This window comes from Corvus cornix, chromosome 21 (genome assembly GCF_000738735.6).
Source record: "Corvus cornix cornix isolate S_Up_H32 chromosome 21, ASM73873v5, whole genome shotgun sequence".
Lineage (NCBI taxonomy): Eukaryota > Metazoa > Chordata > Aves > Passeriformes > Corvidae > Corvus > Corvus cornix.
The window spans coordinates 3,484,828-3,506,215 of NC_046350.1; the positions used below are offsets into that span (position 1 = coordinate 3,484,828).

The 21,388-nt window shown below is 49.5% G+C and overlaps 1 protein-coding gene across 2 annotated transcripts in view; it reads right to left on the reverse strand.

The window, feature by feature from the left end:
- Positions 1-21,388, reverse strand: part of PRDM16 (PR/SET domain 16) — a 290,701-nt gene that overhangs the window by 6,841 nt on the left and 262,472 nt on the right. The window contains exons 9-16 of one of the 2 annotated variants that reach the window (XM_039564043.1): positions 18,752-20,153; positions 15,105-15,192; positions 11,236-11,405; positions 9,491-9,568; positions 3,988-4,157; positions 2,863-3,037; positions 2,133-2,363; positions 708-882 (exon numbers count right to left, since the gene is read on the reverse strand). In XM_039564043.1, the coding sequence (XP_039419977.1) occupies positions 708-882; positions 2,133-2,363; positions 2,863-3,037; positions 3,988-4,157; positions 9,491-9,568; positions 11,236-11,405; positions 15,105-15,192; positions 18,752-20,153 (2,489 nt within the window). The remainder of the gene's footprint in view (positions 1-707; positions 883-2,132; positions 2,364-2,862; positions 3,038-3,987; positions 4,158-9,490; positions 9,569-11,235; positions 11,406-15,104; positions 15,193-18,751; positions 20,154-21,388) is intronic. The other variant, XM_039564044.1, reaches the window with a different exon arrangement.

A 21,388-nucleotide genomic window follows, 5' to 3' on the forward strand; every position in this document is an offset into this window, starting at 1 on the left:
CATGGGGGGATCAAGAGATCAACTCCATAAACCCAGAGTAAGTATTTTGGTGAATGAAAAAGCAGAAAGCACACACAGACCTGCCCCAAACCTCCAGATTTCTCTCAGAACTCCAGTAATTCTGAGATGCCATTTGGATGATTTTTTTTGGTGGGTCTAAACTGGTCTGTCTCACAGATTTCTTTTTCCATTTTCTGGTTTACTTTTAGGAATCAAGGAGATAAACAGGGAAGCCCTCTAGACATGCTGGGTTGCAAGTCCTGGCAGTATTATTATCTTTGACACCTGTTTTAACCAAACCCAAGGGCACTTTGTGGCTGTTTCTGCAAACCAAACCTCAGTGGTGACCGACAGAAGAGCCACCCCAAAGTATAAATAAATAAGGAGTTATAAAAACATTTATACAGACAGATAAAAACAGACAGATGCCTCTCTCTTCCTGTATAACCCTGTTCTCACTGCACAGGCTGAGGTAAATCCATCTAAAGGTGATGCCCGCTCCCTTCCTCCTCTATTTCAGTTTAGTTGCAACAAGACACGTTCATGTGTGTGTTAGAATTCCTGCTGGAAAGGGGGAATAACCCTCTGGAAGGGGAAAAGAACCCGCTGGAAGAGGAAAATAACCCTTGGCTAGAGGAGGCCAGCTGCTCCCTGATCCTGCTGTACACGCTGGTGGCAAGCTAGGAAAATGTTCTGGATATACCCACCTGGTTTTTAGCCTGCCTGTACAGAGTCTGTTTTATTGTCTCAGAGTCTAAGGTGGAATTAAACACATCTTTAACTTCAAATGCTTCCTCGGCTGCTTTGCGGAGATCCAGCCCCTTCCCAAAATTCGGCATCTGCTCCAAATCTAACAGGCCGGCTTCGTCCTCCTCAATACACCTGTACCAATGACCAGGGGAAGGGGTGACCTGTGTTAGCTCGTCTGGCCCAGAGCCTGCATGCACCACCCACGGGGGCTCACGAGCCACATGCGTGAAGGGACGGACAGACGGACACGGAGACAACACGGGATGGGAGGAGCGAGAAGGAAGTGGAGAGCAACAAGCAGCAGGTGTCTGAGATCCTCTCTGAGGTTCTGGGTAAGGAATTGCTCAGTTTTGTGTGACTCCCAGAAACCAGGGCAAACTGCAGCAAAACCAGAGCTGAGCCTGGGCTCTGTGCAGCAATCTTTCATTTTAAAGGTGTTTGGACATGGCTTGACCTTGGGGGAAAAATCCTTCACTTCTAATAGAAGCATGGAATCTGGTTTGGGTTGGAAGGGACCTTAAAGTGGTCCTGTTCCACCTCCTGCCACAGGCAGGGACACCTTCCACTATCCCAGGTTGTCCTGTCCAACCTGGCCTTGGACACTTCCAGGGATGGGGCAGCCACAGCTTCTCTGTGCCAGGGCCTCACCTCCCTCACAGGGAAGGATTTCCCCTGAAGATCAAACCTAAATCTCTCCTCTTTCGGTTTAAATCCACTCCCCCTTGCCCTGTCACTCCAGGCCCTTGGAAAGATTTTCTCTCCATATTTCCTATGTCTCCCTTCAGGCACTGGAGCCTTCTCTCTCCAGGCTGAACAATCCCAGCTGTCCCAGCCTTTCCTCCCAGCAGAGCTGCTCCATCCCTCTGATCATCCTGGTGCCTCCTCTGAACTCTCTCCAGCAGCTCCAGGTCCATCCTGTGCTGGGACCCCAGAGCTGGAGGCAGCTCTGCAGGTGGGGTCTCACCTGGGCAGGACCAAGGGGCAGAATCCCCTTTTTACCAGAGCTCTGAGAATTCTTGAAGCCAAGAATATTTTGCAACAACCCCAAGGACCAGAGCAGCACCAAAGGCATTGCACAGAAACCTCTTCCTTGCCCTGACCAGAGTTTTGGAGAGAAAAACAACATCTGCTGAGCTGTGGTACCCTGAAAACTCTGAGTTTTGTGTCTCTTCTCCTGATCCAGACTCCTCAAGCCTTGGACATCACCCCAGACTCTCCTTGCAGTCCACTTGTCTCGTGTCCCCCACCGTGGTGAAATGGAATCTGGAGTGAAGGTTTGAATCAAACGCATGGCATGGCTTGGAGAACAAACCCACAGCACTCATGATGCACCACGGACACGGGCAGGGGGCTGAGCCCCCCGAGGGGAACGGCCCCCTCACCTTCGGGTGTGGTCAAAGCTCATGGTGAGAGACGTGGGCTCCTCATCCTCCTCATCCTCGAATGCTCCTCGGGGCTCTGCCGTGGGCGACGCCGTCTCGTCCTGAGACTTCCCCGTCAGGCTGTCGTCATCTTCCTCTTCCAGTTCTTCGTCCTCATCATCCACATCTTCTGTTTTCTCATTTGCTAGTCCGTGGCACTGGGAATTGCCGTCAATATCCTGGATTTCTGGCCTGAAATATTTGGTTGAAGGGGAGGGAGGAGAAGAAGAAGAAGAAAGAAAAGGAAAGAAAAAAAGATGGCAAATGTTTAAGTGATGTATTCCCACTGGAATGCCAGACTTTGGTAATGTCCTACGTAGACATGAACACAAAACACATTTATGTACACATATATGTTATTTAAAATCTAACAAGAAGAAAACCAGCGTGCTGCAGGCATTTAAAAATCACTGTTCCTGAGGGCCAATAAGCCTGTCGAGAATACACCAGCCCCAAGGCTTTTTGAACTATGGATTTGTGCAGTCTGGATTTAAATGCTGTTTTTTCATCTCTTTAAATTTAACATCTGTGGGACAAGCAGTCTTCTTCCTTCTCCAGGCTCTGTCCTTTAACTATTTCCCTTCAAGCAGCCAGGAGGAAGAAGCTTCTACCAGCCAGTCTGAATTCCCTCTCCTATTATTCTGCTGTTCATGCCTGTCTTACCAGCAGATAATTTCATTTTCTTGCCTACCTTTTATCTGCTAAAGCTGACGCTTGATTCATCTCGCTATTTGCAATAAAATTTCTGATTTCCGAGAAATAGGAATCCTCTTTTTCGTCTAAAAGTGCATGGTTGTCTGATTCCGAGTTGGGGGAGGAGGCGCTGGTCCCGAGGTGGTTGGTGATGACTCCGGAGTGCTGGCTCACTGCAGGGCAGGAACACGGAGAGACAACAGGACAGAGAACAGGAGACTCCATCAGGTGTTGGCAAGGCCAGGATTAAGAGGGGACATAAAGGAAGAAGGTTCTCAACAGCCCTCTCACTTTATATTAATGACTGAATACTCAAGAGGAAAGTCGTGGAGCAAAGCTCCCAAGGGAAGATTGTGTTCTCCAGACTGAAATCCAGGTGATGTTCAGCACTTATGGACAACACACACAACCTAAGAACCATTGCAGGGCTGTTTGCCTGTACCTTTTCCATAATAATTTTTCCCCATGCTGGGAAATCACTTACTTGGCTTCATCACAGGAATTCCTTCCTTCCATTTTTTATGTTAAAACAAAACTTATTTATCTTCTGGAACTTCCAAAAAAACCCTACAAACAACCCTACAAACTCATCCTTAGGGGACAGTGCATTCCAGCTGATGCCTTTTCCTGGTCTTAAAATCAAGAGTCATACACGGTTAGAAGGGGAAAAGGGATTTTACCTTGGTATTTATTTTAAGGATCCTCAGGTGCACACATCCAGGTCATATGCATCGAGATGCACCCTGCCTGAGTATCCCCAAAGATCGGGTATAACATTCTAGGTGTTACTAATTAGCAGATCTATCACAGATTCCCCAATGAGAGGCTCGAGTGAGCCCCCCTCCCCAAGGAACCTTCCCCTGGATGGTTCTATCTTGGTTTACAGAATGTGTTCTGGAGAGGACCTTGGGCTCTGGGGCACACTGATCCCTAACTACAAAGCCTCTAAAATGCTGAGTCTCTCTTGGACAAACAAGTCCAAGAACGTAGGGAAAAAACACTAGGAGTACAGAAGTTGTAAAAAGGTATAACAGGAGTATAAAAGAAAAGGCAAAAAGTCTTCATGGCATCAGAGTCTCCTCTCTCCAGTGATCCCCAGCAGAGCCACAGAGCCTTTCCCCACCTGGAACGTTCTCGTGCTCGTGCTTCTTCAGGTGCCTGTCGAGGTTGGTCTGCTGCCCGAAGCACCTGTTGCACAGGTGGCACTTGAATGGCTTCTCCTTGTTGTGGATGTTCCGGACGTGCCGCTGCAGGTTGGAGGAAATGCTGAATGACCTGTCACAGTATTTACACCTGAAAATGCCAAAGAGTAAAACGTCAGGGGGAAAAAACCCAACCCAAACTGCAAAAAAAGAGAGAAAAATTTAACTATCGATACCCCAGGAAATGTTGGTCTATAAATCTTGACTTGGTTGAGGGAAGCACAAAGCATTAATCATCCCAGACAAATCTGATATTGTTGTTACTCAAGGAGCACAAAGAAAGGATTGAGATTAATTAGGAAGCGAGTCGTCCAAACAAATAAGAGTTTGAAACAAAATAATTACTTTTCCACGCATGGATGTAGGAATGAGAGAGGTGGATTTATTCCTTCCACTTTTTTTTGTGGGGAATCAGGTGAAATATGGCTGTGGAGGGAGGACAGGGAAGGGAGAAGAAGAAAGAAGGGAGGTGAAATGTATAAAGTAGTTATTAACTGGCAAATCCCTGCATGACAGTTAGCTGGACACACAGAAAATTCCAGCTTTATTTGCGAAATTCCTTGCGGTACTGGAGATGCAGGGAGTGCAGCGTGGCTTTAAAGGTAATTATGGCTATTCTTGTAGCAAAACAGCTCCCAAGAAATCCACCATCCTTTCCAAGCAGGATAAGATTTACTCCTGGGAGCGAATATCTGGTTTATGATGAAAAGCTGGAACGCAAGGAGCCAAGCCAGGATGTTCAGGGGAGCTGCTGAGTGAAGAAATATTCCCTGTCTCAGCTAAATCTCCTCAGGACCCACGGCAGATGGGCTGGGGGGGGTTGTTCAAAGCCATCACCCCCATTTTGGGTTTAGATTGCCCTCAAATAAATTGGAATTGCTGAGGGTGGTGCCGGGCGGGCTCAGCCCAGCGCAGAGCGGGAGCTGCCGGTGGACTGAAGGTGGCAGCTCCGAGCTGCGGTGGAGAGTTTGGGTCTAAAACTCCTGAAAGCCTCATTCCTGCCCGAACCCGCCGGATCCCTCCTTACATCTCCCTTGAAACACGTCACTCGTACCTCAGCAAAGCTGCTCCCCCACGGCTCCGCTTCCAAAACCCACGAGCAGCAGAATCTGTCTCCGCTGCAGAGCTCCACAAACCCTGGGCACTGACAAGATTCAAACTCTTCCCAAGCCCTTGTAATTCCAGAACAAATCCACTCCAGCAGGGCTGCTCTGAGCTCCTCTAACCCACAGCGACATCTGCCCCGCGGAGCTGAGCTGCTCCTCGATGGGAATCCTGGAATTCCAGGATGGTTTTGGGACCTTGAAGCCCGTCCAGTGCCACCCCCTGCCGTGGGCAGGGACACCTTCCACCCTCCCAGGGTGCTCCAAGCCCTGTCCAGGCTGGCCTTGGAGACTTGCAGGGATGGGGCAGCCTGTGCCAGGGCCTCTCCAGCACTCCAAGACATGGAGGGGCATCCACGCAGGTTTTGGGAGTACCTGGAGGCAGCTGCTGGTGTGCACAGACTCACCCCGTGCCTGCCTCACTCAAGGATGGAACTGGATTTCCCTGGACACAGAGGACGGGGGGTTCTTCCCTACAGACACAACAGGTTCAACTGCGAGTGTGAAAGATCCCCCCTGTGAAACACACAGACCCCATTTCCAGATGTGCTCCAGCTGTGATTTTTATTCGGTCTCTAAAAATAAATGGATATTATTTTTGGAAAAAGCGGGGATACATTTATGAAACACTCTCCCTCCCTGAATGTTTATGGACTCCATGTCCACCTCTGAATTTCCTACTGCTAAATCTCCAACAAGAATAAAGATATTTCAAATAATGCACCTTTATTAGGATTAAGCAAGGGAGAAAGCAAAACCTCTTTTCAAACCACAGCTTTTCCAGATTTCTGAAGTCTTTCTTCTTCTTTTTTTTTTTTTTCAAAAAACCCCAAATAAATCCAGAAAACAAGATGTTATTTGAACATCAGCAAGGACAAGCACAGTTTCTATAAGGAGAGTTCAACACGGATTTCCAGCACCAAGGAATCCTCTCTCAGATTCCTGTTCAGCACTCCAGCAAACTGCAATGTCCAAACCTGCCAATATCCCCAAATTCCTGCTATTCCATGGGATTTTCATGAGCGGTTTTGTCCAGTTTAAATGAGGAGCCCCTTCCTCATCCCTGCTGATGCCAGGGCTTTTCTCTCCCTGCCTGTCCTCACCAGCTCCTAAAATAATGCTTTTTTCATGTGTCCCAGTGCCTGGCACAGGGGATACCTGGCACAGGGGATACCTGGCACAGTGGGCACCGGGCTAACCCAGCTCCCCAGCCTGGCTGTCCCTGCCATCACCCCCAGGAGCAGCTCCAGCCATTTAAAGGCAGCCCAAGGCAGGAGCAAGCCGGCCTCCTCCGTGTCCATTTATTTAGATGTTCAGGAAGCCTTTGAAAAGCTCCCCGTGACAAGTCCTCGCCTTAACCATGAGCTATGTGGATGCAGGGTCGGGAATGGGGAGGGATCAAGAGCTTGTTAAAAAAATAGGAACCAGAGGGGCACTGGGAAGGAGCAGCGAATGCCTGGGAGCAAAGGGATGAGGGAGATGTCCGGGGTTATTTGTGGTCCCAGAGGGGTCGGTGCTGGGAGCTCTGCTGGTTTTAATCTAAATAAATGGCAGAGGAACCAGCTTAAATTCAGGGAGAGGGGTGAACGCGGAGGGAGAAGAAGAATAAAACTCAAAGGCAGCGGTGTTTGCTTTGCAAACAGCCCCACAAAGCTTCTCCCTTATCAGCTTAAAGGGCTGCAAACATCCAAAGTGGGAGGGAGTGACAGCAAGGAAGGAGCCAGGGCTGCAGCTGGGGAGCGCTGGGGAATGACAGGAAATCCTGGGAGCTGGAGGAGCTCCGGTACCTGGGACAACACGGGAGAAAGCAGGGAGCAGACCCCGGGAGTGTGGGGAGGAGTTCCTGAGTCCCTCTCCCAAAGTTTTGCACCGATCAGTGTGAGCTGAAGAAGAATTGCAGGGAAAAAACCCACAGAACACATGGAGAGCAACTCCCCCTCCGAGCGACTCCTCAGCCTCGAGTGCATTTATAGCAGGGGGGAGCTCAGGCTGCGTTTTGAAAACCAGAAAATGAGAAATATCTTCAATATTTATCGAACTGTGTGCAATCTTAGGAGATGTCAGGTGTGGCTGTGAGTTCCAGCTTAATGCAGATAACAGGACACGAGGCCTCCAAGGGCCTTTTTATCACTGAGTTCTGAAATTCATAGCGCTGAATTTCAGGTTTGGTGCAGAAAAAATAAAAGAGGGAAAAGAAACTTGTTGAATTTTGCTGTAGGGCACAAGGTCTCGGAGTGTTTCACTTGATTTTTAGGAAGTGCATTACCAGGTATTGCTCACTCCTCAGAAAACACGTTGCAATTTCCCTTTATAAAAAAAATCTGCCTCCTTTATTGCTCATATGCTATTAATTCCTACTTTATGCGTAATTAGACATGTAAGAAGTTTGAGTGACTTCCTAACTGCCCCCAAAAAACTCCAAAAAACCCATCACTTGACCAAAGGCAATCAGGAATCGAACCCAAAACACCTTATTTTCTAGCCTGTTGTCTTTAAGAACATTTAAATTAATATTTGGATTAATATTTGAATTATTATATATAGAAATATTTTTATATAGTGACAGGGTAAAAAAAAAATAAAAATTGAACAATCAAAAGCAAAGTTGCAAAGGAGACAACAATAAAACACTGAGAAGTCAACAACCTCCTTTTACCTGCCTGAAGTCAGCACTTAAAAACCAAGCTTTCAAAACAAGCCTGGCTGCCAAAGCTGCAAATCTCAGTTCTCTGAGAGGAAAAGCAAATCAATGATAATTAAAGCTCGTCTGTAAACGCAGCCCCGGCTCTCCGGGGTGCTGTTAGAATGCAACATTGTCCAGGAGTCAGACCTCTAAAAAACCCACACAGGCTATTTGCTGGGAGAAGACCAGATCAAATAAATCTTTATTTTCCTAACCTTTGTTAAGTTGCAAGTCTCCTTTTTTGGAAGAAAAACCGAAGGAACAATCTCAGAATAATCGGGAGTGAGTGTTTCCGTGGACAGGGAACACGCAGGACCTATTCAGGCATCTCAAATAACACAACCCCAAACATCACAGCAGGGAATGGATCCAAAATATATGTCTGCTTTTTTGGGGGGGTGGTGGGGTGGTGTATTTTGAATTTACCTAATGTCTACACTTAAAATTCTGGTAGGAAAATAACCGTGATTCTCAGTGTAGCAGGGATTACAATGTGGGAGAGTCAATTCTTAGGTTAAACTGAGCATAAAAATGCGGTGTATTTGACCACACGGCCTTTTGCTGCTCATAAATTTGTGTTTCTCTTTATTTCATAACTGCTCCATTTGCTTTGTTGTGAACTTATGGCTGTGGATGAAACGCTGCAATGTCAGCTACCCAAAGAGAAACGGAATTGTTGCCATTGTTTGACAACCTGCAAAACACTCGCTCACGTCATGGCAAACACAATGCTGGACTTGCAGCGAGCTCTCGATTCACCATTCCTTCAGGTTTGCTCATTTCTGGACCTCATTCTAACAAAAAAAAAGGGCATTTTTTGCCCAAGTTTTTTAAACTGTTTGTAAAGCACTGGGAGAAAATTCTAAGGGGAAGGATTTCCATGAGAAATAGTTATTTATACACCTAGGCCCAGATAATATGTGCATTTTGTTGTGAATTTTATTCAGATTTAAACCCTGACTTGGACAGGAGCCACAGAATCCACTGGGCTGGGACACTGTCCCTGTGCACACTGAAGCATCAAAATCACATCACCTTGTCCCCAACTGACAGAAAACAGCTCAGCCTCCTACCTTAAACACTCACAAACGTGTGAGACTCTGTGTGAATCCCCCCACTCCCAGACCTCCTTTTAAACTCCCTGATTTAAGCTCAGGAACTACCAAAATTCAGTTTGAAGGCAGGTAAATTGACAGGGTTTTTCTTGCCTTTGTGGTTTTGATCCCTTACTCCAGGCACCTCTGATGCTCGTTAAGAAAAGGAAAAAAAAACCCAGCTAGCCCCAGCAGTGAAGGTCCTGGCAAGCCCTTCAAACCAGCCCGAATTTCAGAGCCATTCAGCACCTTCAGCTGTCCTTGAGATGAATGGTGAACGTGAGTGTGAAACAACACTGCAAATCAGAGCCCTCATTTGCCAGCATACATCTAAATATAAGTTAAGTGTCTATCTTCGAGCTGCCAAGCCTGATTATTTTTGGCTGGTACACATAATATACAACCCTATGAATCACTCTGTGTAATGCTCCAGGCCTGTGGAATTCTGCTGGCACAGCTTTATGGAAGGGGGGGGGAAGGAAAAATACCGGAGTGGTGAGTGAGGAGTGTTTGGGAAAGGGTTTTTTATGGGGGACAACATCACCTGTAAGGCTGCTCTCCAGTGTGTGTCCGCAGATGCCTCGTCAGGTTGGCTGAGCGTGGGAAGATCTTGCCACAGTACCTGGACAGGGAAAGCCAAAGGAAACCATCAGGAGAGCCCAGGGATGCCACAGCACATCCTGACACTGCTCCCAAAACCCCTTCGTGCGCTCGCAGCCGAGGGGGACAATGGGGAGGACGAATCTGCCACCCCGGGGTTACAGGGGTCACTGTGCTGGCATCAGAGCTCCAGGAGCAGCTGAGGGAGCTGGGAGGGCTCAGCCTGGGGAAAAGGAAACTCAGAGAGGACCTTCTCACTCCTACAACTCCCTGACAGGAGCGTGCAGCCAGGTGGGGTCGGGCTCTGCTCCCAGGGAATGAGGGACAGGACAAGAGGAAACGGCCTCAAGTTGCACTGGAGGAGGTTTAGATTGGATATTTGGAATTTTTTTTCACAGAAAGGCTTGTCAGTTGTTGGAATGGGATGCCCAGGGAGGCGGTGGAGTCACTATCCCTGGAAGTGTTCAAAGCAAGTGTGGACACGGCACTTGAGGACATGGTTTAGCTACAGCATTCCTGCATCAGGGTACAGAGGGTTTAATCACTGCCTGGTCAGATGGGCACTTGAGATGTTTCTGCATCTCCTTTATAGCCCTGTTGATGTGGTCATCATACAGAATCTGCTCTTTCATCCTTGGAATTCACAGAATTTTCCTCTGGATAAAGGCTGCAGCACCGTGGTGGGGGTTAGGAGGCTGGCAGGCTGCTTAGAGCAGGCAAACACAGCCACAGGAAATTAATAAAGGAAGGAACTCTGTTCCACAATAAATCTGGTTCACAGTAAAATCAAAAAGGTATAAATAAAAACACTAATTGGGAAAAAAATTACCAGGGATGAGGGGCTGCACTCTGTGACTATGAAACCTATTGTAGGAGGAAGCTATGACAGACTTCCTTAATTTCAGGGACCTTCAGCTGTCCTGAGGATGAACGGTTAATGTGAGTGTTCCCCAGCAGTGGAAATCCAAATGGTAACTTGTGAGTGTGCATCTAAAATTTAAGTTTAGTCCCTGTTGTAAGTAGAAACCTCAAATTTCTAAATACTCAACTGAAATCCGAGCCTGCAGCTTTTGTGGCAAAGTAGAACATAGAAGACACGTCAACCAAGGTTTGTACCCACTTTCTGCACCCAAAAAAATCTCCTCAGCAGGAGCCACCATGAGAACCTCGAGGTAAAATTGCGACAGCAGACAGAGGTTTATTATTAAATACCCGTGATCTGCTCCAATTTGGAGCAGTGATGGGTACGTGAGGACTTCTGTGGATAGAACTGGGTTTGAAAAAGTTGTTTCCTGCATGCTGTTTTTTAAAATTCAATCATTTTTCCATAGCTGAGGTTGGATACAGCCGGGACTGCCATTGGGAACACCAGAGACTTGGCCTGGGGAGTTGGGTTTGCTTGAGAATCTCCAGATCCGCTCCCAAGGTTATTAAAAATTACAAAGCAAACAGAAGATGCTGATTTCCTACCAGACAAAACAAACTGTTTCTGAGGGAATTAGTCATCCCAGCTCTGCTCTCATTTTGCCGCCTCTTGTTTTCCCTCCTGGCAGAGACGTCGGCGTGGAGCTGCCCCGCTCCGTGCTGGTGCCCAGCGCAGCTGCCCAGCTGGGGTGGCACATCCCAGGGTGTTTCCACATCCTGGGGTGTTTCCACACCGCTGTGGATGCCGTGGGATGCCCGGCTCACCTGCAGGTGTAGCGCTCCTTGCCCTTGCGCAGGATGGGGTCGGAGAGCGTGGGCGGCGGCGATCGGAAGTTGAAGGGGTGGTGGGGAAGGGGCTGCAGGGACGAGCCAGAGTCGGCCTTCATGGCTGCAAAGCTCTCCAGTTTCTCTGTCATCGTCTCGATGGCCGACATCTGCAAGGACAAGGAGAGAGCTCCTGTCGGTAAAATCCCCGGGAAGGGCAGGATCTGAGGCAGGAACACCAGTTTTGGTTGGGCAAAGGCTCCTGCTGGTGTCTGCTCTCTTGGAATTTGGAGGCACAGCGGGAAATGGAGCCACTGAATCCAGCCAGGAAAGGCAGGAGTAGTGTATTGGTCCTGCAGAAAGCAGGAAAGGCACAGATGGCAAAGCCAGGCATTTAGGTCCCAGAAACTAGCACTTGTTCACTTTCTGCAGCGTGCCTGTGCTCGCTTTCAGCACTTCAGATCAAAACTAATCTCAGAATACACCTGAGATATCCGTTTTTCCTGGGATAACACTGAAAGCAAATACCATGGTCAGATGCCTGAGGTAGAACTCACTATGCAAACCCAAACCAAAGTCTTGGGAAGCAGAGAGGTCTGACGGCTCCTACAGCATCCTGGGGGCTCGGAGGGACAGGCCAGCGAGGGGTGGGTGGGCAGGCAGGGACACAACCCCAGGATAGGGAGGACAGAAAATTTTTGGGCCCAAAGCAGAAGAATCCTGGCCAAAGTGGAGTGAGAGGGATATGTGATGGCTGCTCGGGGAGCTGAGGAGAAGCTGAGGCTGAAGGGGTGAAGAGGAGGAGTTGGGATCAGTCTCCACAGGGAGCTTGCCTGGTGAAGAGGCCAACACTTTAATTATGGGTAGGGAAGGTTCAGCAACTCCTAAAGGTGGTGGAAGGATGGGTGGGAGATGGCTGAGCTTCCTGGAGTGAAAGGGAGCTCCAGCCAAACCCCTGGATGTGAGCGGTGGCTGGGTGAGTTACGGTCAGGAGGAGCAACACCTACACATCCCGTTGGGATGGGAGCAGCTGGCAGGCAGGCCTGGAGATGGGACACCAAGCAGAACATCCCTGGATGCTTTATCAGATTTAGTTTGTATGACTTGGCCACGTTCTCACAGACACGAGATTGAACACCACACCAGAAAGAGGGAGAAAGGGAACAACCTGGAGATACAGGAGCAGGGGAAAGCAAAAGAAGGAAAAACTGAAGCTGGACTATGTGCAAAAAAAAAAAAAAATTAAAAATGGAAGTGCATAAAAATCCACTTTTACAGCACTTTTACTTTCATTACAGCGCAACAGGAAATCCAAGTCCAAGAGAGCAACGCAGCTCGGAGGACGCTGCCGACATCTCCAACATCCAGCTTCATGCACTCCTGAGAGCATTTTCGAGATAGCAGGGGCAGAAAAGAGGGATAAAGCAAACAAGGCAGCAATAAAGCTGCCTCCTGGCTGCGCTGACATCACGGGGACAGGCGGGAGCAGCCGGGGCGGCAGCGAGGAGCGGAAGGCAGGAGGAAGCCATACATCACCCCGAGATGCTCGATTGTACAGGAAGGGCTGACCTTTTGCACGTTTACACTTTATTAAACTGGGCTTTAGAGGGGGAGGCAGAGGGGGGGAGAGAGCCAAGATATTGTTTAAAAATACACAGCAATGAAAAAAAGTTGTCTTAATCACCCCCGAAGACATTGTGGAGGGCTGACAACCATTCATAAGCTGTGAAAGAGAGGAGCAGTAACCCCCATTTCCCGATAATAGATCCACAGCCCCTTAGCTGGAGGCTCCCAGCCCATGATAAATAGTAAGTAATACTTAGCACCAGCCACTTGAAAAGGTTACTTTATCATTTACAGCACCAGCTCTGCCCCAGCTGCCAGTCATGCAACAAAACCATCACGTTAAAAAGCTCTCCGGACCTTTCAGAGCTGTGCTCTCAGCCCTTCGCCCAGGTACCTGGAGCTCTCCTTTGTTGTGCCCTGTTCTTTAGGCACTTAGTCAGAGATATTTGCTGGCTTGAGAGCCGTAGGCTGGTTTTAAAATTCTAAACACTGGCCACGGCCTCTCCAGTGGCAAAGGCACTTTGCTATTTAGGGAACAACTGCCTGTAAAACAGAAAGGGGGAAGAAAGGAAACGTAACAGGTGAGGAAAGGCTTTCCATTAAGTTATCAAAAAGTTACACCGGTTATTTATGTTGTCCAGAGTTTCATTTGGAATAGACAGCATAGGAAAACTCCCAGAGAGCACAGGAACTTCTGCCAACGACTGGCTAAGAAATAAGAGCTGCCTGAGATTCGTTTTGGGAGAGGAAACATCTCCTGAATGCTTTTATCACATCTTCTGGCTTCATCACATCCCAGTGAGGGCACTCCAAGAGAGCAGGGGATTAGTCACAGAGGAAAAGGCCGAGACCAGACTCGTGTTTAGAGTGAGACAAGCCCGAGTAGAACGTGACTCTGACTGACCAGGCACGGGAACGTTGGTCCTAATGAAGAAAGCAGAAGCAGGAGCCCTGGAGATGTGATTTCTTAGGAAAAGATCCAGGATCCAGAATTCTTAGGAATGCTGGGTCCAGAGAATTGTCACGGCCCCAAGGCTGTCAGAGCTCTCAGACACAGGGTGGGATTGTTGGGCTGCCCTGTGCAGGGCACAGGTTGGACTGGATGATCCTTCCAGCTCAGGATATTCCGTGATTCTGTGATAATACTGGAAAGGGATCTGGTGTTCCAAACCTCCCATACTCTGGAACAAATGCCCCGTGTTCCTTCGCTGTGCCTGGAACACCTGACTGACTGCAGCATGGGAACGGCGCCTCTCCAGATCGAGTGATCTGAGCACAGCGCTCGCCCTATTAAAAATCAGTTATCAGGAAGCTTTGGGCTGGAGTGATTGTAAATTTGAGGCTATTCTGCGTGATAAGCTGTTAGAGATAACCAGACCTTCCAGATCTTTTCACTGCCATGGGAAGAGGACGTGGTCAGGATTTCGGGAACAATGTTAACAACCTTCCACCCAGAGCTTGCTCCTGCTCGGGGTCTGGACGTTTCTCATCGTCTCCTTGGGTTGCTTTGCCACGCTCCTCCCTGCTATCAGATTCTTTACAGGCAGATATCCCCACTATTCTAACTCACACAAACACAGGATGTTCCTGGCCAGCCTGTCACCATTATCCAGCCTGGATGAAGGAAAAATCGGGGGAAGTTATTAACCAAACTCTGAGGTTGGTGCGAAACAATGAGGGAACTAAGTTTAGCTGTGAACGCAACCAGGACCCAGCTTTCACAAACCTGCGAGTTATTTATCTAAGGTGGGAAACATTATCAGGGGAGAACAATGCCTGTGAATATAAAGGAGAGCACAATGAGGACCACGGGGCTGGGATCCCAGCCTGGGCACAGCAGGAGGGACGGGGATAGCTGGAGGCTGTCGCACGCCTTTGGAGCAGCACGGCTGAACCCACTGCCCGCCACTTCCACGCACTCCTCGGGATGGAAGAGAGCTTCAGGCAGGTAGAAAATGCTGCTGCCTGGGGGCTGCGCAGTCCTTCTCTAGTTTGTACCGCTTTAGATGACCCCCCCAGGTGTTCCCAGAGGAAAAAACACGCAGGCATTCTGTGAAAGAGGCATTTGGCAGATCCTATGAGCTGCTCAGTTTTTCTGGCAAAAAGAAGCAGCAAGGCACAACTGCCATCATCCTCCAACTGTGAATTAAAAGTGTCTGGAAGGAACTGGTAGGAAAATAGTGGAGTTTCCAATCAAGCCCTTGGATGAGGAAGAGTCTGACCCCAGTGATCCCAGGGATCTGTGTGTACCAGCTCCACCTCAGCATTCCATCAGCACGGCACGACAATGTCACTGCTGTTACCTGGGGGTGAAAAAGCAGCGGGGAGGGTCGCAGGTACTTCTCCTTGAGGGCACCCACGGGGTCTGTCACCTTCCGCTTCTCCACCCTGCTGGACAACAACACAGAGGGTTACATACCTCACAGGCAGCCCCACGCAGCCACACCGTGCTTAAGTTACACACAAGGTTGTTCTCCTGCTCACACAAATGTCTTCCTCCCCCTTCTTCTGGACGCTACAAATTCTGATGCACAATTACCCCGCAGAAAGTGCTGGAAACAACATAAACAGAAATCCCCTCCTTCGGGCAGTATTTTTGACTAAGGAAACATTTTGCTCCTGCTCTGCTGCAGTGGTTTATAAGCCTCTGCTGTTGTGAAATGTCATGGAAAACCCTGCATTTAGAGCAAAATTGTCTGAGCAGGAGAAGCTCTAGAGTCCACAGCAGGCAGCCCCTGCATGGAGAAAAAATTTTCTTTGAGAGTTTGTGTTTATCTGAAGAGTTAACAGTGGGCCAGACTTTGCAGCCCCAAGCGTGCTGAAATCATTAGGTGTTTCATATTTGTTTCCTCCCTCGCAGCTGAGACATAATTTGCATTGAGTTTCTTTGGCAAGCCCATGTGGACAACGGTTTAAAAAGTGAGGGACTGGTGGGAGAATTCTAAAGCGACTCAGAAACCCGAGTTGTTCTGATATCACCTCAGCCCGTTCAAATATTTCATGTTTAAGCACCTGAGATGCAGAAATGACCCTAATGTGAGGCTCCTACTTTTGAAAATACTGGCTTTGCTTCCACAAAATATTCTACTTCCAGGGAAACCCAAGTGTGGAACCACCAAAAAGACAAACTGAGATGTTCTCTGAGGGAAAAAAAGTGTTGTGGAAGTAACTCCAACAAACACAGCTGCATCTTTAAACAGCTGGAATTGAGTCCATCCAGCTAAACCAGTAGAAATCCAAGAGTAAGAGTGATTTTAACTACATTAGTCCAGCATAAATTGAGAGCAAATTATTTTAGCTGCATTTCAGCTGATTGGTGTGTGGATCAAATTACCAAAGAGTTTAAAGAAGAGCCCTGCCGAGTGCAGCCAGTGAACTGTGCTTAATCTGAATTTAATTCTTCTTGGGTAGAGGGAAAGAGAAGAGCTGGATTGGAAATGCAGTCAGAATTAAGGGGCTTTGGAAGGGACGTGCTTTTATGGGGCTGAGTTGCCAGAAAAAACCAAAGAAAAGTAAAAAGTTGCTCCCTGAGCCCCCCTGACGAGCACAGCTTTGCTCTCCGTGAGGTGCTGAAACATCCAAGGGAACATCCCTGATCCCAGCAGAGCCGTCTGGGGAGAGCCCTGCCTGCTCCACATGCGTAAAACCTGGTGAATTGACAGCACTTCCCCAGCTCTGCCATCTCCCAGAGCCGGGAATGGGAACACAAGGTCCGAACGTCCCCGTCAGAGCCGAATTCCGCAGCGCCCGGAGGATTAAGCCGATCGTTTCGGCCCAGTGCCTGAGAACGTCACCCCCACAGGCCGAGCTAAAAATGCCCCCATTTCAGGCTGTCTGGCTGCATTAATTATATCACCAGGAGAAAATGTCAAGGATTTAAGTGGCCTTTGGGAGCAAAAAAACGGAGGAGCCAAATGATGTGAGAGAGTCTGATAAAGGGAAGTTTAGAAACAAAATATTTCCATATTTTTCAAGCTGGGACTTGGAAGCTGGGCTGTTTCGCTCATTACATCAGAAGTCTGATTCGCAAGCAACGCCACCGCTGACTTTCTATTTTAACACATGACTAAAACTATGTGCATCCCATGGAATGCAACAAATGATGCCCCCATCCTTCCCTTCCATCTGTCTTCTGGGCCTTTACGGTTTTCCCGAGGCCGCTGTTTTAATTGGCAGCGCCTTTCCCAAGCTGTGTTATTTCAGCATTCCCGCTGAACGTGCCCAGAGGTGGCAGGACCCTACATGGATTCTTTTGCCTTTCTATCCCATTTAGTGATTTTTTTTTTTTTTTCTTCTTTCCAGGAGTACTTTTTACGAACGCTGCTCACACCATGCCTGATTTCTCCAGGGGGAGATGGCCACGGTGGGTGCCAGGCAGGGCACAGCACCTCTCTGGCTGGGAGGTGTCCCCCTCCCAGATGGCACTGTGCGGGCACGTCACCCCTGAGAGCTGCCAGAGCGAGAGACGCTCGTTTTCAGCACTGAGGGCTCACTAATCCTCATCCCAGCCGACAGCTCCTTGGCCTGGCCAGACACTGACATCACTTTTTCCCACAGTTATCAGCCCTGCGACAGCGGCCGGCGGTGACATCGGCGCTGTCGTGGTGCTCGCAGCTCTTTGAGTGCCCATCCCGGCGCTGGCACCGTCATACCGCGGTGGCTCTGAGGCTTTCCAGGGCCAGGGACACAGCAGATCCTGCGGGGGAACAGCCATCAACCTTCCAGCAGGCTGGGCACAGCAAGGATCACCACGCATTCAGCACAAGGAATGCAAGGACAAACCGGACAAACCGTTCACCTCCACGATCTGAATCCAGGAGCCCTCCAGGCCAAGCCCACGTATCCAAGTGGATGCTGTGGAGCATTTAGACATGGCAATGGCTAATTTAGAGGTGGCAATGTCTAAGTCAAACTAGCTCAGGACATGTCTTTTCCCTGGACTTTGCTAAAACCAAACATGCCACATCCACCTTATGCAAAGGCAATGCCAGATGGGTAACACACAGATTTACTGTCACCCTCACCACAAAGTTTTAATAATGTTCCTTTGGAAACAGGTTTTATAAAAAGCTCTCAAGCAGCAAAAGCCCCAAGTCTTCCCTTTTCGCCTCCTCCTGAGCTGATTCCTTCTGGAAGTTTAGCTGGCATTTGGATAACTTCACCCAGCCTGCTCTACACACGCCTTCCATGTTCAGCTCATTCTGACGTAACACATCAGGCCCTCCTCAGAACCATCTGTTCAAGTGACACCAGAAAGGCCTTGTTATCTCCCAAGAAAGATAAATCTGTGAGAAATGTATCCGGGAGAGATCTGGGTAGTAACATGCTACCATGTGTTTACACAGTACTTGTTACTCCAAGAGTAACACGTTTCGGCAGGTTGGGTCTGCACCAGCAGCTCCTCGGAAAGAAAAACTCCAAGAAAAGGCAATAGAAAAGGAAAAGGGAGGGAAGGAGGGAGGGAGGGAGGGAGGGAGGGAGGGAGGGAGGGAGGGAGGGCGGAAGAAAGGTGAAGTGGCTCACAAAAGGCCCTCAAGTCAGTCAGTGGGAGAGCTGCATTTCCAGGCTCCCAGGGCTCCTGACTCATTCCCAAGCCATGGGAGCCCGGGGCTCCAAGGCATCTGAACTCTGCATTCTTATCGAATCAAACCTCTGGAATTTCCCCAGCAGAAGTGCCATCTTAGCGATGGCTCGTGGGAGAGTCCTTAAATAGGTCAAGTTTCTTCTTTATCAAAACAAGGATGTGTTCCTCACACATTGAGTATGAGGGCTCCTTGCAATTACTCAGCCCTTTCCATTCAGGAGATTCAATGTGTTGAGAAGTACAGACAACTACAGGAGATGTTCACTTTTCTCCCCAACCAACCTGCATCCTCCCCTGCCTCAGGGTGTGGTGTCAGCTGGAAAAGGAGCTGGTTAGGGAAAGGCTTAAGGCAGGGTATGTTAATACCTGTAGATGGGGTCCATGAAAAAGGGCGATGGCTTAGCGTAGTGCAGGGAAGGCTGCTGAGGCAGCTGGGACTGGGAAATCTTAGGTAAGACCTCACTTGCCATCAGCTTCCTCTCCCCATAAATGTGGTTTTTCCGTGGCTCTCTCCCTCCGTTCTGGCTGGCTCGGATGCGGTTGCCAATGCTCAGATCCAGTGGCTGCTCCTCCCCTGAGGACGGGGCTGGGAGGACCTTGGGGGGCGGCAGGATTGGTTTAATCTCTTTTGGCTTTGTGGTGAGATCGAAGGGGGACTCCGAGCTTGTGCCGCCGACTTTGTGGAGGTCCCTGGGTGACTTTGGTTCTGCCTTGACCAGCAAGTTGTGATTGAGGGTCCGCTCCGTGAAAGGGTAGAGGGAGTGGGGAAAATTGGGGAGGAACTGGAAGGGGAACATGGAATGATATGGGAGCGAACCCATCTTTTTCTCCTGCATCCCCATAAAGCCAGGCCCAAAATACTTCTCTGCGATGGAGGCGATAGCTTTAATTGAGTCATTGGCTGCCCCCGTGGTGGGCAGCAGGTGCTCCTCGGGGGGAGGAAAGAAGGAATGCTGAGAATAGAAGAGAGGGATCTCGCTCGTGGCGTTGGTGGAACTGGCAGACACCGAGCTGCTGACGAAATCTGGCTTGGTCTCCATTTGTTTGCTCTTGTCTTTCGTTTTGTCCCTGTCACTCTCCGCGTCACTGTCCAGGTCAGAGCCGGTGCCAGTCGTGGTGTCCAGATCCGTGCCCGTGGTTGTATTGACATCCTCAAAGTCACTGCCATCGGACATGTCACTGTTCCTGGCTTTTAGCTTCTCCAGGTAGGAGTTTTCCAGGCTGCTTTCACATTTCTCCTCCCCTGAAGGGGCCTGGTTGCTGTTGCTCACTGCGGAGATCAGCGGGAGTGCTGGGTTCCCGAGGGGGCTGGGGAGCTTCGCGTCCGGAGTGTGGTTGAGGGGACTTTTGAGCAGTTGCGTGGGTGGTAACAAGGGAGGCCTGGGGTACAGAGAGGGTGGAAAAATCCCCGGGAATCCCGGGGTGAGGGCGGGGAAGGCTGGGGGTGTGGGCGAGAACGGGAGCCCGCCCGGGTGCGGGCGGGATGGGAAATACTCGTTAAAGCCCAGGCTGGCGTGGTTGAGGTTGGGAGAGGGCTTGGATTTGTCCATCATGGAGGTGGGCGTGAGGGGGAGGCCGGGGGCGAAGATGCCGGCGGGGCTGTAATGGTTCTTGCCCTCGCAGAAGCGCCGGTGCTTGTTGAGGGAGGAGGTAGTGCTGAACATCTGCCCGCAGTCCTTGCACTTGATCTGGGTGCGGCAGTCCGCGTGCATCCGCTTGTGGCGGCACAGGTTGGAGAACTGCGTGTAGGATTTGTGACAGACCTCACCTAAAGCGTCAACAGGAACCAACAACAAAAGCGATATGAAATTAACAGGAAAACGGCAGGGATTCGCCACGGGATTCACCAGCCTCCCTCCTCCGCCCCATCCCGTCCCGCCCGCTGCAGCCCTGGGGTCTCCCTTCCCCAGAGCAAGAAGGGGGAGAGCAGTGGAACATCACCACCTTTCCCTTTGGATGAAGCCCATCCTGGTGGATCTCTCAAGAAGTTGCTCCACACAAATCTGAGGGGATGTGCTACCTCTGCTCAAAGTTTTGGGGAACTTTCAGGAAGGATAATCATGGAATCACAGAATGGTTTGGTTGGGAGGGACATGAAGCTCATCTCATCCCACCCCCTGCCATGGGCAGGGACACCTTCCGCTATCCCAGGTTGTTCCAAGCCCCCTCCAACTGTCCCTGGACTCTTCCAGGGATGGGGCAGCCACAGCTTCTCTGGACACCCTGTGCCAGGGCCTGCCCATCCTCGCAGGGAACAATCTCTTCTGTATATCCAACCTAAATTGCCCCTCTTTCAGTTTGAATACATTCCCCCTTGTCCTGGCACTCCAAAGTCCCTCTCCAGCTTCCCTGTAGCCCCTTCAGATCCTGGGAGGTGCTGTGAGACTTCCACACAACCTTCTCTTCTCCAGGATGAACAGCCCCAGCTCTCTCAGCCAGGATCCATAGGGAAGATGTTGCAGTCCCCTCACAACTTCACTGCCCTGATCATACATTTTAATGATAACATCTCTTTATCCCAGCTCATCTGCTTCCCATTAGTCCTGGCATGGCAGGAAGCAATGAGGGCTGGAGGGAGAAGAACTCTGCCTCATTTAATCAAACCTGCCCTTCCTGAATGCCCTCAGTGGTACAGAACCCCTCCAGGGGGCTGCTCTATAAATCCCCTGCTAGCCAGGCCTGGGTTCTGCCAGGGCTGGGATCTCTTTTTTTAATCCATTAAATCAGTCCAACACCCCTGCCCTGCTAAGTGAAGCCACATCAGCGTTTTCTTTAACGACCTGTAAATACCAAGCTTTCAAAACATGGATTTTTATGACCCCTTTCACCTCCAGACTTTGCTGCTGTGGAAGGAACAGGGTGAAGTGAGACAAAAATCCCACCCCAAACTTTTCCACACATCAAAACGCTGTGACTTTTTATTATCTGGTGCCTCTTTCGACATGGGAATAAATGTGGTGGTGAATTAACACACTCCTTCCCCCGGGGAACTGCTGTTATCAC